This window comes from Quercus lobata, chromosome 1 (genome assembly GCF_001633185.2).
Source record: "Quercus lobata isolate SW786 chromosome 1, ValleyOak3.0 Primary Assembly, whole genome shotgun sequence".
Lineage (NCBI taxonomy): Eukaryota > Viridiplantae > Streptophyta > Magnoliopsida > Fagales > Fagaceae > Quercus > Quercus lobata.
In genome coordinates, this window is record NC_044904.1 from 852002 (window position 1) to 870798 (window position 18797).

Sequence of the window (18797 nt, forward strand, 5' to 3'; positions counted from 1 at the left end):
GGTAATCTATGTTTTTCTTTGAATGGCTATTGGGAAGCAGTAATTATTTCAAATATCAGAAATATGCATCATACTCTTTCATAGAGTGTGGTAATTACAATTATGTGGAATTCACGTGTTAGGAAAGGGAAGGGATGATGCATACATCTGTGCATGAGATTTATAAGGTGAACTTAGAAGAAATTTCAAGGTTTGCTAAGAAAATTGTGGTGGTGGTTTTACTTTTCAAATCAAAGGGTGCATTGTATTTATATGTTACATTGTATCTAAAGTTTGGTAGCAGACAGAATACTTTTTGTTGCATGTGCACGGTATTATCTCTATGATTTCTTTTTTTCTTAAAGCATTATCCATTCCGTGTATGTTGACTCAATTAGGCGCAGCCTGTTAATTCTTATGGCCACCATGTTGAATGTTGACAAATGAGCCCTGATGAAGTTGTTTGCAATATATTGATTTTAATTTTAGCTGCTAGGTTGTGTAAGAAACAAATAAAAAGAAAAGAAAAAGAAGCTAGTCTGTGCAAAGTGAAGAGTGAAGACTACCAGGGTGCTTAATGGTTGATACCACGGTGATAAAGTGAGCTTGGCATTGAATCCAAGTTGATCTCATCCGTTACATTGGGCTCTGTTTTTCTCCTCCATGGCAATTACTAGGCCCATGAGCTATTTGGGCTAGTATCAAATATTTAAATATGGTTGATTTAATTTTAATTCAAATACAAACTAAGCTCATCACCATATTACATGTTTAGACCATTGCCCAATAACCCAATAAATTTAAATGAAGATATTATCAATTTGGTGCTACTGCTAGATCCTTTTGCCCACCTTTCAGGTGCTTATCTTCATAGGGAGGAGGCTTTAATGTGCTCACTACATATGGTGTCCACCTTGGACTTAATTTGGAGTTTAAGGAACTAGTGGATAACAATAGTGGATATTATGGTCATCACTATAGCATAGATAGCAGAGTCAAGGAATATGCCTTCGTTATTGCTAATGAGAAGACTAAGGTATTTAAAAGAGTCAAGGACTTGAAGCTTGGCAACCCCACCTACAGGCATGGTCAAACTCAACGTGGATGCAACTATAATTGATGATTTAACTGCCCTCCTAGTGGTGGCCAGAGACAGTTTTGGTAAAGTGATCAAAGTCTAGGCCTAGTTATATGAGTTGTGCTCTCCTTTGCAAGCTGAGACAACAACCTTTCTCTGGACCTTACAAATTGCTGCTAGAGAGAACTGGTTGCAGGTCATTATAAGAAAGTTGATTGGTTAATTAGTACTGTTCTTTTGTCATTCCTTGAACTTAGCAAGTCCTTTTCTCGATGTAAGTTTAGTTGGGTTAGGAAAAGTATTAATTTCACAGCCCACATTGCTGCTAAGCTTGTTGTTGGGCTTAAAAACTATGTTTGTTGTAATAGGCAAGAAGCCCCAAAAGTTATGTTGGATGCTTGTAAGACTGATTGCATTATTGTTGACTCTTCGGCTTGATTAATGAAGTTTCTAGATTATCAAAAAAGAAGAAGATTTTTTTGTTTTTTTTTTTGTTTTTTGTTTTTGTTTTGAGAATAAGAAGAAGAAATTATTGCATGTTCAAACTTGATTATACTATTCTGCCATGACTCAAGACTCATTCATGTGAAATCTTGAAACTTGACTCTAACCTTAATATCACATTGATCCACACAAAGCAGTTAAACTCCAAGACTCTTTCATGTGAAATCTAGACACTTAATTTATGTGCAAAAGAAAATTAAGTCATTCTCAAGTTTGTTTACATCAAAGGGAAACATTAAAAAATATACTAGAATCTAAAGTACATATGAAATGGAAATAGAGTACCGTACTCTATAACCAAACTAGTGGTACTCTATTTCCATTGGTCATCCCTTATAAGGTAGAAAGAGGAAGACAATCTTTCTAATGTGGGACAAGCAAAAATGTACATTGCCTAAAGAGTACATGAGTTTCTTTAGAGTAAAAAATGCTCCCACAATTATATATTCATAAATCTATGGACTATGCTTTTTTTATGGTATGAAATTATTTTAAATTACCAAAAATTTAGTATGCGATTGGATTTAGATGTTTTGGCTTGCGTTTTTTTTTTTTTTTTTTTTTTTTTTTTTTTTTTTTTTTTTTTAACCAGCGCCTCTCGCAGTTAGGCAAATGAACAGTAACCTAAACGTGAACAATAACTTTTTTATTATTTTTTAATTTTCAGCAAAATAAATAGTATCCAAACGAATCTTAATGTAATGCTTAATAATTAAATTTTAGCTGAGAATATAAATATATAATGACTGTAGCAGAGAAATTGGATGCAAATAGACAGCACTCTGCATGAGATTGTGATACTTCAACTTCATACTCAATACACTTTCTCAGTTTTAGTGACACATAAGCCTTCAACTTCATTTGTTTAAGCGAACAAAGACTTCTTATGTGTTTCTGTAAGTTGAAGGGTTTAGGGTTTTAGATTGAACCCATGAAAGCAACACCAAGTCCAAGCCCTTCTTTTCTTCAAGCACCCAGAATCCCCAAACCCAGATACTCATATTCAACACCACACAACAGGCACAAGCACAAGCACAAGCTCCCCACTTCCCATTTTAGCATTAGGCTTTTAGCATCCCAAAACCCCACAAATTCTTGCCCCCAAAATGCCCATTATCATGATCCAGGAAACTCATCCCTTTTCTTCTGGACTGCCACAGAGATAGCTGAAGCTGTAAATGGCAGAGTTGTAAAATGGGGTCCTCCTGGAACCATTTCTACAGACACCAGAACCCTTGAACCCAATCAATGGTTCTTTGCCATTGCTGGCCAAAACTTCGACGCCCATGATTTCATAAACCCTGAATTATCAGAAAAAGGATGTGTCGGAGTTATTGGTAACCGGGTTTGTGAGAATTGGGACAAGGGTTTTGTGGAAATCAATGGTGACACTGTGAGTTCATTGATGAAGATGGCTTATTATGCAAGGAACAGATTCAATGGAGCAGTAGTGGGAGTGACTGGTAGCGTGGGAAAGACTACAACAAAGAGTATGATAGCTCTTGCTCTTGAAAGTCTAGGAAACCCGGTTTATCAAAGTCCCGGGAATTGGAATAATAGGATTGGAGTTGCTTTGTCATTGATTGGGATTCCTAGAAATGCAGGGGTTGTGGTTTTGGAAATGGGAATGAGTACAAAGGGAGAGATTTTGGAGCTTGCAAGGATGGCTAGGCCGTCAATAAGGGTGATTTTGAATGTGGGCGCTTCGCATTTGGAGAATTTTTCGAGTTTAGAGGAGGTTGCAATGGCGAAAGGGGAGATACTAGTGAATGCGAAGCCAGGGGATGTGTGTGTTTTGAATGCTGATGATCCATTAGTTATGAGCCTTCCTATTCCATATGGGGTTAAAAAGGTGAGTGAACTTAGCAACTAGCAAGTATTTGATTTCGTATTTGATCAAAGTATTGTTTTTTAGTAGTTTAACTTACTATAAATATGTGGGAATTGAATTGGTTTGTTTTTTAAATGGTAATTCATAAAGTTGCTTTGTTTTGGATTTGGTTTTCTACTTGTAACATATAGCTAATCAAGTTTAATAATATCCCTAAGAATATGGAACACTACAGTCTTTCAACTGGACTGTTGGTGTTCTGGTATGGTACCAGACTATTAGTGAATTGTGCTAACATTTAATTAACAGCGACATGATAAAATGCACACATGGATTGCCTTTTGGTTTTATTCTTGATGACACTATTGGTGGGGAAAATATTGAACTGAATGTTGAAGGGTAATCCGTGGTTGAACCACAATGGAGTTTTACTGTTGTGTTTTGTAAAACTGTATACTTGTTGCCTTTTCATTTAATGAAATGAATTGGGATTCATTGTATTTCATCATTGTTTACATTAGATAAAAAAAATATTAACCCTGGTATATGGATTCAGTAGTAAGTCATTTTTTGGGCTTTATTAGGTGCTCTTTGGTCGGAGTGAGGGCTGTGATGTTCGGTTGATTGTTGCTGAAAATGTTGACGGAGGTCTGGGAGTTCGAGTTGTACTAGAGAAAAATAAAGAGAAGTAAGATCATTATAAGATATACCACAGGCTATCTCTCTCCCCTCCCTCTTTTCATTTCTTCATTTTAAAATAATTTGAGAGGGAATCAACACTTTTTGCTTTCCATCTCCTTTGCAAATTTGAATGAAAGACGATGAGTGCGTTTTATCTCTTCACTTAATTGTACTTATCAAAAAAAAAAAAAAAAAACTCTTCACTTAATTGTGTTGTAGTTGCTTATAGCAGAACAATGAGGCATGAGCTAAGAGAGCAGATAGAGCAGAAAATGTTGAACAAAACAGCTTAAATAGGTTTCTGTTGTTGATAACTGCATTCTTCATTTGTTGATAGCTTTTCATTATAAATTCTGGAATTTCCAAACCATTCATGACCATTTTTTTCCTGGCTAAGGATAATGTGAGAAGGATGTTTAGCCCCACCATAAAAGGAGTAAGAAGTTTTATTCATGAAACATAGAAAGGGTTATAGTGGAATGTCTGTAGGGACATACCTGATCCATAAATGTTCACCCTCAATATATCTAGCTTTACGAGCCAATGCATGGGCAATAGTGTTGCCTTGTCTTCGGATATGATTGAAGCAGCACCATTGAAGCCTTTTTGAGTCCATTTTACTATCCTCAATAGCTTGGCCATATTGTGCCATGCAAACCTCTGTGTTGTTCAAAGCCTTTGTAACAATCTCAGAATCTCCTTCAAAGATTGCTTGGGGAACGCCATACTCAACTGTCAGACCTTGAAAGATATTGTGTTCTTGGATATTTAAAAGCTTAATTGAGCATATGTCAATGCTGTTTTTAGGTGTTATTGGCTAGAGGCAAGTCCAAGGGCCCTTCTTTAAAAAGGTTCCCTACGTTATCCCACAAAAAAAAAAAAAAAAGAAAAAAGAAAAAAAGAAAAAAAGAAGAAGAAGGATTTTTTAGCTGTCAAATATCTCATTTTATTTTGACCAATAATTCCTGTAATCCAGTTTAAGCAGTCATGCTTACAATTTCATATGAATGACTGGTTTATATTCAGGGTGGAATTTCTAATTCCTAGTCCAGGTCTGCAGCTGGCACTCAATGCATGTGCAGCAGCGGCGGTTACAACTCTCTTGGGGGCTTCTCTTTTTGAAGTTGGGATGTGCTTGTCAAGATTTTATCCTGTTCACATGAGGTTGGAGCTTGAAGTTGCCAAAAATGGCATCAAAATACTAAATGATGTCTACAATGCCAATCCTGTTAGCACCAAAGCTGCCATAGACTCACTAAAAAGCATTGATTGCTGTGGTAAAAGGGTTTCCATACTTGGAGACATGCTAGAACTTGGCTCCATGGAGATTGAGTCTCATCAGATGATTTTAAACCATTGTTGTGACTCCCAGATTGACTTAGTTGGCCTTGTTGGGAAGAGGTTCTTTGCAGCAGCTGAGAATTTGAATTTATTTGATAAGATAGATACTGTACATGCCTATGATGCAGCAAACCTTGCATTAGAAATCATAAAGAGGCTAGATTGTAATGATGTTGTTTTAGTGAAGGGTAGCCGTGCAATGAAAATGGAGAGAGTAGCTGATGCAATAAAAGCTATGGATATTCAGATCCATGTGAATTGTGATATTTAATTTCATATTAAGAAAGCTTCAGATTTCATTGGATAAAATTGCTTCTTTTTACAGTTCACATTCATAATGCTTAGATTGAGTGGTGATTAGCATAAGTTTGAGCCAAGAAAAGGGTGATGATTAGGACCTAAAAGTAGCAAGCATTGGTAAGACATTTTAACTTGATTTTTTTTTTTTTTTTGCTAAAAAAAAAAAATAAGCATTCTTGTTTACTATTTGCTAGGCTTCCCCAAAATTTCATATATTATGCAGTCAAGCCTGGTATATTGCTTGTGTTTCCATGAGTATGACAAGTGATTAAACACTCGATTCAGCTGCAAACTGAGATGTGGAGCAGGAAGAGGCAATTGATCTTGAGGGCCAATATAAGCGTAGTGTGACTGAAAAAGAAAAAAAATCCCTCTGTGGAGCATTCCATGTGAAATTCCTAAGAAGCAGGACAGATGCATCGAAGAAAACTACATCAGCTCTAACAGTCGATTCCATCATACAAACCATTTATACACAGTGCACTACGGATAATATGATGACCAAACCAGCATGCTACCTGGGTTGTAATTGTATGACCAGTTGCTTAACTTAGACTAGTTATGGGAAAAAAAAAACCTATCTTAATGCTTATATATCACAAGGTTTTGTTGAAAATAGGTAAGCTTCCACGTGGCACATTAGATTAATCCAGATGATGAAAAAACTAGGATATCTTTGTAAATCAAAAAAAATTTCAGAGCTCTTATGTATCACATATATATGTGTGCCACGCACGTGTGTGTAATAACAATAATAATTAAAAAAAGAAATTCAGTCAGCTATCTTCAAGAAAGGGGCCGCTTATTTTGACAGTTTTGATGTAATCTCATGCAGAAGGTAAATTTGGACAAACGCTGAAATCACCACATCATCTTATCTTATAGTCATAGATTGCAGGAGCCTTTGCTCTTTCCTTTCCTTATCTTATCTTATATTATTAAAGAGGGCTGGCATCACAAAGCTACTATGCCAGCTAAATAAGTTTCAATTACACACACTCACACAGTCAGTATAAGAAAAAGAAGCAATACGTGATTCATGTTCACATTGTATGATTGAAAAGTAGTTGCAATTCCTGATAAAAAAAAGAAACAATGCATGATGCATGTTAGGACTGTATGATTGAAAAGGAATTCCAACTGATCAGAATATTTTATTCTCTTGGACATTTGTCCCAAAGAAATCTTTGAGAGGCATAGCCCCCCAAAAAAAAGGGGGCGGGGGAAAATCTAACTAACAAATAAACAAAATGAACGTCTTTCCCCTGAACCATTTACCTATAAACTGCCTCCCCTGGACTACTGGGATATAAAATTAGTTTAATCTAGTCTTAAATAAACACTATTGTCATCTTCTGATAAAGTACCAATAAGTGCCAATACTCAAAATTCAATCAAAACAATATTTAATGTCTGAGATTCTTCATTCTACCAAAATGTTATTGCTTTGACAAAATTTGCGTGAATTAGCTCATTTTCCCTCAGAGTATTCCTCACATAAATTGGATCTATTGCCACACATGGGATTAAAATAGCAACAACCCCATTTCAAGATATTCTGCATTCAATTATCACATACACAATGAATTTAAGACAGTTGAAGGTACTGCAATGAAATGATTCACTTCCAGGGTGACTTATATGTTAAGAAAGACATTGACCCCCCCCCAAAATATGATTTAAACTTTAAATAAGTCCAGCGCACATGGAGTCCAACTGAGTCCCCATATTGTAGGGCACGGTTCATTAAATCCATTGGACGAAGTCTTCCTTTGTGGTAATCTATTGAAGAATCATAAAAGAAGACTTGGACCTTTCTACTAGTCTTTGTCTAAAATCAACCAAACATGTCAGCTTCTCAATATATTTTCTTAAGTAATTATCTTTACAAGCCTATGTCTGTGCCTTTTTTCTCATTGATGAGCCATAGATGACTCATCACCCATGCAACAAATAGTTGAGATTCCTAGTATTTTTATCCTTATAAATACATTTGCAGGATGTAGGTATGAACGACCTTAATAAGCATCACTCCCCTGTTCTCTGATAGAGGAGAACATTCTACACCAGTCTCTCAACAACACAAGCTGTTCTTACTAGAAATAGAAGTGAACTTTAGCGCTACTTATCAGCCATGAAAGAATCCCTTCAGCGACAAGTAATTAGCTCAGCAGCATTCCTAGTTGAGAAGTCACCAAAGAAATACTTGCCTGGTCCTTCTAGCCAATACAATCTAAATGGTTCTCCAACATGCAAGCAAAGTAAAACTCTATCTTTACTCTTCCATTCAAACAATCAATTATGTAGATAAAGCTGTTTTACTAATGAGACGTCTCAATATTGCAGGTAAAGTAGGCTCTGTTCTTAGTAGGATGAACAAACTTGGAGAAAAAGCAGACAGGCTTAGGCATGGAGTCAAAGAGCATGGTAAGTAATTTTATTTAAGTTTTCCATGTGATATTAACACTTTGATATAGTCTATGGGGTTCCACTAAAAAGGAGAGAATTTATATTAGTGATATTACTTAGGATTAAGACGGTAATTCGCTAGTTGATTCTAAAAATTGTTTTCCTTCTTGTTTTTCAATAACTAAACACAGTTAGAACAACGGCTAAATGATTAAATTCACCATTTTTTAGGAGATTACATTTTGGGATCTAGTGGTATATTATCACAAACTAGTCTGAGCATGCACTACACACTCTTCTTGAAATAACATTGAATGAAACTTAAATATAAAAAAAAAAAAAGAATGTTTAAGTGACTTTTTTTCTTACTATAGTTCTTGTGAAACTGCAGTGAGATTGGCGCCCAAGATCACTGAAACTTTGAAGGGAAAGTTGAGTATGGGGGCTAGAATTCTTCAAGTAGGTGGGGTGGAGAAGATCTTCAAGCAGTTATTTAGTGTTAGAGAAGAAGAGAAACTGTTGAAGGCTTCCCAATGCTATTTATCAACCACAGCTGGACCTATAGCAGGTCTCCTCTTTATCTCCACAGACAAGATTGCCTTTTGCAGTGATAAAGCCATCAAATTCTCTTGTCCAAATGGAGAAGTCATTAGAGTACATTACAAGGTAATTCACATGATGATATCTTTTACATCTTTCTCTCTCTCTCTCTTCATGCCTGCTAACTTAAGCAATATCAATTTTTTGCAGGTCTTGATCCCAGTAAGAAAGATAACGACAGTCAACCAAAGTGAGAATGTGAAGAAGCCTTCACAAAAGTACATAGATATAGTTACCACAGATAATTTTGAGTTTTGGTTCATGGGTTTCATAGATTATCAGAGAGCTTTCAAATATCTTCAGCAAGCAGTCTTTCAAGCTTAAATAGTGATTTGAACAGATGCATCATGTATCTACCTCTCTGCTTTGTCATGTGAAGCAAGAAAGAGCAACATACAGTTTTCGAAAATGTATATACGTTTCTATTAATGAACAATGTCAGATGCTTTTATTTTTTTGGCCATTATTTAATCTCTGGATAGATATTCTGCAGAAATTAACTAATTAAGTCATGAATTTGATTCAATTTTGGACTTTATAATTAAGAAAGAAATGGATCATTTTGCCACCCATCTGACCTGGTATACAATCAGAAGGCACAAGTTTAGTGATCTATACCAACTTTAATCTCACACACACATACATATACAATCAGAAGGCACTAATTTTCTAACCTATGCCGACCTTATTGTCACACACACACACGCACGCACAACTATAAGATAATCTAAAAAGTAAAAAATGAAAATGTGGGCCACTTTGTCTCTTGTGCTATCGTCTATTGACACATCCTGTTAACACTAATGGTTCAAGTTGTTAAAATCCAGTAACAAGTTCAATCATGACTTTTCCTCAAAAAACAAAGAAGTTCTTTCAAGACTCATATGAGTCTTAGCAATCATTATTCTTGCGCAAACTGAGTTTTCACAATGAAGACGAAGAATCAAAATTAGCTCAAGCTTTGGAATAGTCTGGAATCTCGACATATAGTCCATCGATTGAACAATGTCTCACTAAACTCTCAATAGAGTCTCGATCAATCGAGAATGGGTGATTCTCTTAAACGGCTTCTAAAGTTAGCCCATGAAATCAATTGATGACCTTATCAGTTAAGTATGTAAGGGAACATTATGGACGGCTAAATACAAGAGAGAAAGAGTATGTGTGCCTCCACAAGGGTTTCAATACCAAAATCTCTCAGTTCACCAATCTCATGAGTTCAATGTGAAATTCATTGGTGAAGTCACATAGCCTACACAGTCAAGTTGCTATGAAGAATTTTCAAGGTGTTACATGGGAAGTTTGTGTTCAATATAATCCTCTTTAGAAGAGTTCAACCAGGTTGGAGTAGTGTGTGATCTCATGTGTAAGTACCATATATTGGAGGCAGCTTTAGAGATAGATGTCTATTTGTACCATAAAATTTTTGATTCTAAGAGTGAATATGCCTTGGGGAGTTTTTTCACTCTGAATTCTTCCATTGGTTTTCACTTTGTAAGCAAATTTTCTCTGTTTATTTTATTGCACTTTAGTTTATTTGGTGACTTGTATACTGTGGCTAATTAATTGGAATTCAATTCAAAATCATAATTGGTTAATTTAATAAAATTGACTTATTTCCGCCAAAATCAACCTAGGGTCTAAACTTGTACTTTCATCTATTTTGGTTCATCAAAAACTTTTCCAGATGAATAATATTCATTTATAATCTATATGAAATCACGACTTTGGTGGTCAATCCCTCAAGTGAGTGTTGAAGTGGATTTATAGCCACATCAACGTCACTTCTACCTCCTAGGAGAAAAGCAAAAGCCATGAAATATTATCAACTTATTTTAGTCGGGCAAAGGAAGTGACTTATATTGCTTAAAAAATAATCTAGACAAAGTAACTTCTTCTTATTCTTCTTTTTATTTATTTTATAATTATTTGTAATATTTCTACAGTTACAACTTACAATGGCTGAATAAGTGAGGAAATTAGTCATAAATTCAGCTAGCCTCTTGTTGTGCAATAAAAACATCCATGGTTCAAACTTCAAATCTCCCAACTCCAAGTATCAATGTATAAAAAAAATGAAATGAGCATCTCTCTCCTAATTAGCAAATGTGTCGAACATTGCTAAAATTATGATGTTGAGTTGTTATACTTTTTAGCTATTCTCCTCCAGTAGATTCAAAATGGCGTAGCTCCACACCCTTTCAGTTTGAGTCTAAGAAGCAGGGATACTTTAGTTAGGGCGTCGTAACTGTGTCATATTAGTGTCGTAATCACTGTATCATGTTAACATTTTCCAGAAATTGCTTGTATTGTGGTATCGTAACCAAATTCTGTGTCCTTGCTTCTTAGGTTGGAGTCCTCAAGCATTTATTCAGACTTCCTATCTTTTAGTTTTCTATATGTTTAGTTGTTTCATTTATGGCCAAGAGTCTTGTAATTTGTAGCTTAATTGATACTTTCTAGTGTTTTCAATAGAATTATCTAATATTCAAATACCACTCACTCTTAAGTCTTAACTATCAAATTATCCCCAAAAAAAAAAAAAAAAATTAACTTCTATAATTAATTACTTATCAAATTTCACACACACACACACATATATATTTAAAGAAATAATCTATACTACTAATAACAAGATTACCTTGTTTGGGTTTCATTATTTTGTGTACCAAAATATCCTCACACAAATTCTAAAATCACATACCCTTTAGTTTAACATTATATGTTTTAGAACTTTTCCGAGCACAAGTTATTTACTAGTTATTTTGAATTAAAAAAATATATTAATGATCTTCTACACAAGCCAAGCAACAGAAAATGTTTTCTAACTCAATTTCACCATTGAAATCAAATATAAGAAAAAAGTTAGTTATTCAAAAAATAAGAAATTTCTAAAAACACCACAAGTTGTTGCTCAGAGTTAATGATGTTATTTTAAAAAGCCACTTTTATATCATTGAGGTCCTTGAAAGCTAAGGAGCAGTGCTCAACGCAATCAACAAGTTGATAATAATAATATAGAACTCCACTGCAATGGCCATGTGGGGGGTAAAAGGTCCTATGTGGATATGTGTGGCAATTCCCTTTCTTACAAACACAAAAGCAGACTTCACCCTATTGGTTCAATGCTGACATGGGCATTTGCAAAGGAGATGAGGTATCTTTATTTTTTAGGCCAACTTGCCTATTTGAATAAAAATAAAGAAAGTTAATAAAAAGATTGATTGTACTCCAGATCAGCATGTGTGTTCTTGTACTACCTATTTGTGACTTTGTTATGAAGTTTTACCTAATCAAGCATTTAAAGTTGAACATAATTATTGTGAGCTTTAGCAATGAATAATTACAAACCAGACAAACTCATTCAACTTGCAGCCATTTAGGTGAAAGTGGCTGTGCAGTTGGGCAGTTTGAGGTATCATATCTTATACAGGAAAGTCGGTTGATGTCACAAATTTGGTATGAAAATACTTTTTCCATTTCCTTTTCTTATATTGGTATAGCTAAAGAGGGTGGCATCAGAAAGCTAATATGCCAACTCAAAAGGGATCAATGGCACACCGTGGCATGGTCAGCCTAAGAGAAAGGAGGCAACCTATGATGCTTAATACAAGTAAAGGTCTTTAGGTAATCAGGACACTTTATTTCCTGGGACCCTTTTGTTGAATGCTATAATTTTCCAACAAAGAAATTCAACTGTCACAAGCATTGGACTTCAAAATTTGAAATGTAGTAAAATGAATTATCTATGAAAATAATTAAGGCAACATTCCAACTTCACCCATGTAAAGCGATTTAGTCTAAGCATAACAAGAAACGGCCTTTTTATTTTTTGTTTTCAAATTTTTTGGTAGAGTAAAACCAACTTTTTTTTTTTTTTTTAAATTAAAAAAAAAAAGCCCATATCCACATTCCCTCTAATATTTTGGAGAATTTCATAGCAGAAGAGTTGGACTTTACATGCATCACAATGTCTTTTCTGAAAGCAACCAAACATACATCATGACCTTTAAGATTCCAAGCCAGCACGACCTTTATTCTCCTGGATGAGCCACAGCTGACTCATGCAACCAAATCTTTTAAGAATAATGTACTATTTTCATACCTTTAAATACCTTGCAAGAACATAAGGTTTGATCAACCCAAACAAACATTTCTTCCTTGCATTCTGATAGAGGAGAACATTCTACACCCCTTGCTGCAGCCTGCACACTACTGTCTTTTCCAGCTAAATCAGAGAAGTGAACTTTTGCACTACATATCAACCATGAAATCCTCACTTCAGGAACTTGTTCTTGGAATACCAATCAGCTCAGCAGCATACAAAGTTGATAGGTCACCAATAAAGGGGTACTTACTTGATCCTGCTAGCCAATACAACAATCCATCACGTAAAGGTATGTCTCTCAAATCCAAACATATTAAAACCCCCCCTCTTCTCTATTTCAATCCATCAATCAATTAGTGAAATCATTCCTTTTTAGTAATCAGACAATCTTGTATTGCAGGTAGTGCAGATACAGGGCTAAAAAGGAAGAACAAGGCAGGGAAAAAAGGAACCACTTTTGCACATGGAGTCCGAGAGCATGGTAGGTGGTTTTTGTTGTCTTTCGTTTAATCTTATGTTGGAGGCAAGATGGAAAAGCAGAATATATTTTAAAATGATGAAAAATATAGGATGACTTGTCTTCTCTTCCATCTTCTCAACAACTAAATAGAGTAAACTGAACATATGGCATGTAACTTCTATCAATTTTTGATTTCTTTTATCTTTTGTGAAACTGCAGTGAGAATAGGGCCCAAAATCACTGAAACTGTGAAGGGGAAGTTGAGCTTGGGGGCTAGAATTCTTAGAGTAGGTGGTGTGGAGAAAGTCTTCAAGAGGTTATTCAGTGTTAGAGAAGAAGAAAAACTATTGAAAGCTTCCCAATGCTATTTATCAACCACAGCTGGTCCTATAGCTGGCCTACTCTTTATCTCCACAGACAAAATTGCATTCTGCAGTGAGAGATCAATCAAAATCTCTTCTTCAGATGGCGAGATGAAAAGAATCCATTATAAGGTATATTACTTATAAAAGATTATGTATTCTCTATCTGTGTCTCTTGCTCTTTGGCTCGTTGCTTACTATTGTATGTAATATCCATTTGTTGCAGGTCTTGATTCCTTTAACAAAAATAAAGAGAGTCAACCAAAGTGAGAATGTAAAGAGACCTTCAGAGAAGTACATGGAAATAGTTACTGTCGATAATTTTGACTTCTGGTTTATGGGTTTCTTTAATTATCAGAAAGCTTTCAAGTATCTTCAGGAAGCAATTTCTCAAGCTTAGAGGAATGGCTAGTCACTTAACAGCCATAAATGTTAATTCTCATCTACTTCTCAGATGTAATATGTACAGCTAGGAACTCTTTGTACAATTTCAGGCATTGTATCAGTTTTTGTAATGATAAAATGCTCTCTGATTCTGCAACATAATTAACTTTTTGCAAACATAATTAAATTCTTGCTATGGTCCTTCGTTTAAATTTTGAGAAGCATATTCTGACTTTCTTTGGCCCTGCAATTAATTTCCATATAAAGGCTGATCTGCTGAGGGATACACATGTTAGATACCACAACACAGACAATCAATAAAGATTAGAGTTTAGGTATGTATCTCTAAACACCACGAACAAACCTGAACAAATTATCAATAATGAGATTGCACGTGGATACTCGGCACATAATTTATGCAAGGCTTCCTCTCCATGCTCCTACTCCCAAAATAGTTTTTCACGAGGCAAACCATCATAGACTGAAGATAATGAGACCTATGGCTTTTATCTAACAGGTGGAGACGGACTTATTGAGTCTATAAGACTTGATTGACAAACCGTGATCAAATGTAATTCTTTCTATGAGTCTATGTGTGTCTTGAGTAACCAATTTTAAGTCCAAGACAAGCCAGAGGTTCAAGTCCAAGAAGAACAAAGTTTTCGGAATCTAAACTCCTACTCAACTGATCAGTTTTCAAATCTATTTCTAATAGCCATCATTAATCTTGGTGTGGAAGCACGAATTTAAAACATATTTAAATAAACGCTTATGATCACAATTAATTTCTATTATGGGTTTACTATAATCCACAATGGGAAATTGAATAAGAACTAGACAACTTTTGCTCAAGAAATAATATTTAGAATTTTATTTATGTATTTTCACTATTACATTCCTAATTATGTATCTCTCTTCTTTTTCTTATAGCTTTGGAAAAACGACCCCCTTATTCTGTCTATCTCCTCCCTTTTATACTCACCCTCCTCCTCCTTTTTCATCCTTATCCATTACATTATTCACCTCATTTTCTTCTCCAGCATGAGCTATAGCAGGTGTTGTTCTAAATGTAGTTGGGCAGCCTTTGGTCCCATCATGTTCTCCTTTTCCCAAGGTTATGATGAACAAAGACTTTTGGCGCTTCTTGTCTTATTCGAATAAGTTATCTATTGCCTTGAATGCAATTGTGTTAGGTGGGTTGTTGTGGATCTACCAAGAAGATCCAGAAAGCATCCTCGGAAATCCACGCATACTCGGCAATATTCTTTGGTAGCTTAGGACATAGATTGATGTGGGCAATATGGTCAATATGCTTCACCTCGATGAGTTCCGTAATTATTCATGATTGGATTTGAGGTGGTGGGTTCTGTCTGGTCAGAGTCCGTGGTTAGGGGACTTTGGGGAGGGTTTTGTTGATTTTTCGTTTACATTTGGTCCGTATTTCGAGGTATGTGTCCTGTAAAGAGGCTTTTCATCTTGGAAGGATACGTTCTAGGCTCATTTTAACCTAAAGCCCAATGCTTATTTGGGTTTTATGAGCCACCTCCCTACACTAGGGTTTTGTGGTTTTCAAAAGAATGTATAAAAGAAAATCTAGGGCATGTTTTTAAAGATTTTTCGAGAGCCGTGTGATGTACACAAGTTTTGGAGTTTTCCAATTTCTCTTGAAACATCAATCAAAGATCCTAGTATGTGGTTTTGAAGATCCAACCAAAATGGTGAAGTTGTTGCATCTGATATACAATGAAGTTGTTAGAGTGAATCTTCAAGTGGGTACTTTAAGTCGTCAGTGGGTTGTCCATGTGCAACAATGTTCACATGTAGAAGAGTCCATGAATTTGGAGTTGTGTGTGGTCATGTTAGTAAATACTATATGAGGTAGTAGTAGATTTAAAGTTAAGTCTATTATATAAATTTCAATTCTACATAGTAGATCTATATTCCTTGGGGTTGTTGGTTTAGCACTCGCAGTGGTTTTCACTTCGGAATTCTTATTCCAATGGTTTCCTGCATAACCATTTTACATGTTCCCATGTTCTTTTTTTTTTTACGAAATATTGTGTTTTGTCATACCAACCAAACCTTGCACATAATTAGATTAATTAACAACTTGGCTTAAAATTGGAAATTCAGTGCAACTGGGGCCTAAATTCCCTATTAGGACTTAACCTTAATATTTAAGAAAACATATTTCCATCATGGATCATGAACAAACCTAAACAAATTATCAGTAATGAGATTTCACGTGCACACTAAGCACACGTTCTAGGCAAGTCTTCCTTGCCGTGCTCCTACTTAGAGAGCTCTCCAAGAGGCAAACCATCATAGGCTAAACACAATGAGACCCAGCGGCTTTTGTCTAACACTGGGTAGAGAAAGAGAAGGACTTAACCTTGTTAATGAATTTGAAAACATCTTTCCTGTCATAAATCACATACCAAATTGCTCAGTTGCACCAAACCGCAAATAAATTGGAACATACGCTGTTGGGCTGTATGAGGTAACATATCTTATAGTAAGGAAGTTCGTTGATGTCAAAATTTTAATACGAAAATGCATTTTTCCCTGTCCTTCGCTTATCTTGGTATTACGTATAACCAAAGAGGTTGTCATCAGAAAGCTAAAATGCCAGCTCAAAAGGCTTCAATGGCACCCCGTGGCACAGTCAGCAAAAGGGAAAGGAGGCAACCTATGATGCTTGCTTAATAAGATTTTATGTTTTATTAATAAATGCCTTTAAGTAATCAGGAAACTTTATTTCCTGGGACCCTTTTGTTGAATGGAAATGTTCTCCAAAAGATTTTTAACTGTCACAGGCATTGAACTCCAAAATTTGAAATGTAGTAAAACCATTTAATTATGAAAATAATTGAGGCAACATTCCAACTCCAGCCATTTAAAACCATTTAGTCCTTGTTTTGCTTTTTTGTTTTTGGTTGAATAATGAGTGGAACCAACTCTGTTTACAAAACCCATATCCATGTTTCTTCTAATATTTTGTAGAATTTCCTAACAGAGGAGTTGGACTTTAAACATACATCATATTTCCTAAAAGATGACCTTTAAGAGTCCATGCCTGCACCTTTATTCTCTTGGATGAGCCACAGCTGACTCATGCAACCAAATCTTTTAAGAATAATGTAGTATTTTCATTCCTTTAAATACCTCTCAAGGATACAATGTTTGATCAACCTAAGTAACCATTTCTTCCTTATATTCTGATAGAGGAGAACTTTCTACGCCCCTTGCTGCAGCCTGCACACAACCGGTTTTTCCAGCTAAATCAGAGAAGTAAGCTTTTGCACTACTCGTCGACCATGAAATCCTCACTTCAGGAACTTGTTCTTGGAATACCAATAAGCTCGGCAGCATACAAAGTTGATAGGTCACCAATAAAGGGATACTTACCTGATCCTGCTAACCAATGCAATATTTCATCACTTAAAGGTGCGTGTCTCAAATCCAAACATAATATAAATCCCCCCTCTTCTCTAGTTCAATCAATTAGTATAAATAATTCCTTTTTAGTAATCAGACAATCTTTTATTGCAGGTAGTGCAGATACAGTGCTTAATAGAAAGAACAAGTCGGGGAAAAATGGAGCCAGTTTTGCACTTGGAGTCCGAGAACATGGTAAGTACTGCTGCGATCATCAAGCTCCTCAACTTTGTTCTCATTTTTTAAATGATGAAATGTATAGGAGCATCTATCTCTAAACTAGAGACCAATGTTACTTTCTTGTTCTGAATAGGAGCAACTATCTCTGACAAAAACAACATCAATCAAATTTTGATTTCTTTTAGTTCTTGTGAAACTGCAGTGAGAATAGGGCCCAAAATCACTGAAACAGTGAAAGGAAAGTTGAGCTTGGGGGCTAGAATTCTTAAAGTAGGTGGTGTGGAGAAAATATTCAAGCGGTTTTTCAGTGTTAGAGAAGGAGAGAAGTTACTGAAGGCTTCCCAATGCTATTTATCAACCACAGCTGGTCCTATAGCAGGCCTCCTCTTTATTTCCACAGATAAGATTGCATTCTGCAGTGAGAGATCAATCAAAATCTCTTCTCCAAATGGCGAGATGAAAAGAATCCATTACAAGGTATATAACTTGCAAAAGATTATTTCTCCTCTCTGTGTCTCTTGCTCCTTGGCTTGCCGCTTACTAATATTGAAAGTAATATCCATCTGTTGCAGGTCATGATTCCACTTAAGAAAATAGAGAGAGTGAACCAAAGTGAGAATGTAAAGAAGCCATCAGAAAAGTACATGGAAGTAGTTACTGTTGATAATTTTGACTTCTGGTTTCTGGGCTTCTTAAATTATCAAAAAGCTTTCAAGTATCTTCAGGAAGCAATTTCTCAAGCTTAGAGGAATGGCTAGTAACTCAAAAAGAAGAAATGTTAATTTCCCATCTACTTCTCAGATGTACCATATACAGCTAGGAACTCTTTGTACAAATCCAGGCATTGTATCGGTTTTTTTAATGATAAAATGCTCTCTGATTGTTCAACATCATTTAATTTTTCGCATACATAATTAGATTCTTGCTGTGGTATTTTTTTATTTTTATTTTTTGAGAAGATTGCTGTGGTAATTAGTCACAAACTGTTGTAATTTTGTTGCATCTGGTCATTCACATCACATTCAACAATAATTTCACAAATTTCTAGCATTTGTCGATTAGCAATTAGCATCACAAACACCTTCATGATTAGCCAACACTCCCTACACCATTTTCATAACAAGCTTCAAAATATGGCTTAG

At 35.4% G+C, this 18797-nt stretch overlaps 4 protein-coding genes across 4 annotated transcripts; all 4 read left to right on the top strand.

Annotated features, from left to right (window-relative positions):
- Positions 1 to 2345: 2345 nt before the first annotated feature.
- Positions 2346 to 5743, top strand: LOC115970524 (UDP-N-acetylmuramoyl-tripeptide--D-alanyl-D-alanine ligase-like). The gene is made up of 3 exons (XM_031090173.1): positions 2346 to 3413; positions 3977 to 4080; positions 5100 to 5743. The coding sequence occupies exons 1-3, from the start codon at positions 2493 to 2495 to the stop codon at positions 5683 to 5685; spliced, it is 1611 nt and encodes a 536-aa protein (XP_030946033.1). The 5' UTR covers positions 2346 to 2492; the 3' UTR covers positions 5686 to 5743.
- A 1823-nt stretch (positions 5744 to 7566) lies between these two features.
- LOC115965731 (GEM-like protein 4) lies at positions 7567 to 9176 on the top strand. The gene is made up of 4 exons (XM_031087798.1): positions 7567 to 7975; positions 8061 to 8141; positions 8515 to 8789; positions 8874 to 9176. Exons 1-4 carry the CDS (start codon positions 7849 to 7851, stop codon positions 9045 to 9047), a joined length of 657 nt encoding a protein of 218 aa, XP_030943658.1. The 5' UTR covers positions 7567 to 7848; the 3' UTR covers positions 9048 to 9176.
- Positions 9177 to 12845: 3669 nt separating this feature from the next.
- On the top strand, positions 12846 to 14233 carry LOC115973790 (putative GEM-like protein 8). The gene is made up of 4 exons (XM_031094302.1): positions 12846 to 13120; positions 13232 to 13312; positions 13511 to 13785; positions 13880 to 14233. Exons 1-4 carry the CDS (start codon positions 12991 to 12993, stop codon positions 14051 to 14053), a joined length of 660 nt encoding a protein of 219 aa, XP_030950162.1. The 5' UTR covers positions 12846 to 12990; the 3' UTR covers positions 14054 to 14233.
- A 2988-nt stretch (positions 14234 to 17221) lies between these two features.
- Positions 17222 to 18547, top strand: LOC115974598 (GEM-like protein 4). The gene is made up of 4 exons (XM_031095410.1): positions 17222 to 17484; positions 17590 to 17670; positions 17858 to 18132; positions 18228 to 18547. Exons 1-4 carry the CDS (start codon positions 17355 to 17357, stop codon positions 18399 to 18401), a joined length of 660 nt encoding a protein of 219 aa, XP_030951270.1. The 5' UTR covers positions 17222 to 17354; the 3' UTR covers positions 18402 to 18547.
- The last annotated feature ends 250 nt before the right edge of the window (positions 18548 to 18797 follow it).

Bases quoted from the DNA above. Each gene is read 5' to 3' on its own strand.
- LOC115973790 (XM_031094302.1), top strand. From the start codon at position 12,991: ATGAAATCCTCACTTCAGGAACTTGTTCTTGGAATACCAATCAGCTCA. The intron at 13,121-13,231 runs GTATGTCTCTCA...CTTGTATTGCAG, and splicing joins CAACAATCCATCACGTAAAG to GTAGTGCAGATACAGGGCTA. The intron at 13,313-13,510 runs GTAGGTGGTTTT...GTGAAACTGCAG, and splicing joins ACATGGAGTCCGAGAGCATG to TGAGAATAGGGCCCAAAATC.
- LOC115965731 (XM_031087798.1), top strand. From the start codon at position 7,849: ATGAAAGAATCCCTTCAGCGACAAGTAATTAGCTCAGCAGCATTCCTA. The intron at 8,142-8,514 runs GTAAGTAATTTT...GTGAAACTGCAG, and splicing joins GCATGGAGTCAAAGAGCATG to TGAGATTGGCGCCCAAGATC. The intron at 8,790-8,873 runs GTAATTCACATG...AATTTTTTGCAG, and splicing joins TCATTAGAGTACATTACAAG to GTCTTGATCCCAGTAAGAAA.
- LOC115974598 (XM_031095410.1), top strand. From the start codon at position 17,355: ATGAAATCCTCACTTCAGGAACTTGTTCTTGGAATACCAATAAGCTCG. The intron at 17,485-17,589 runs GTGCGTGTCTCA...CTTTTATTGCAG, and splicing joins CAATATTTCATCACTTAAAG to GTAGTGCAGATACAGTGCTT. The intron at 17,671-17,857 runs GTAAGTACTGCT...GTGAAACTGCAG, and splicing joins ACTTGGAGTCCGAGAACATG to TGAGAATAGGGCCCAAAATC.
- LOC115970524 (XM_031090173.1), top strand. From the start codon at position 2,493: ATGAAAGCAACACCAAGTCCAAGCCCTTCTTTTCTTCAAGCACCCAGA. The intron at 3,414-3,976 runs GTGAGTGAACTT...GGGCTTTATTAG, and splicing joins TTCCATATGGGGTTAAAAAG to GTGCTCTTTGGTCGGAGTGA. The intron at 4,081-5,099 runs GTAAGATCATTA...GTTTATATTCAG, and splicing joins CTAGAGAAAAATAAAGAGAA to GGTGGAATTTCTAATTCCTA.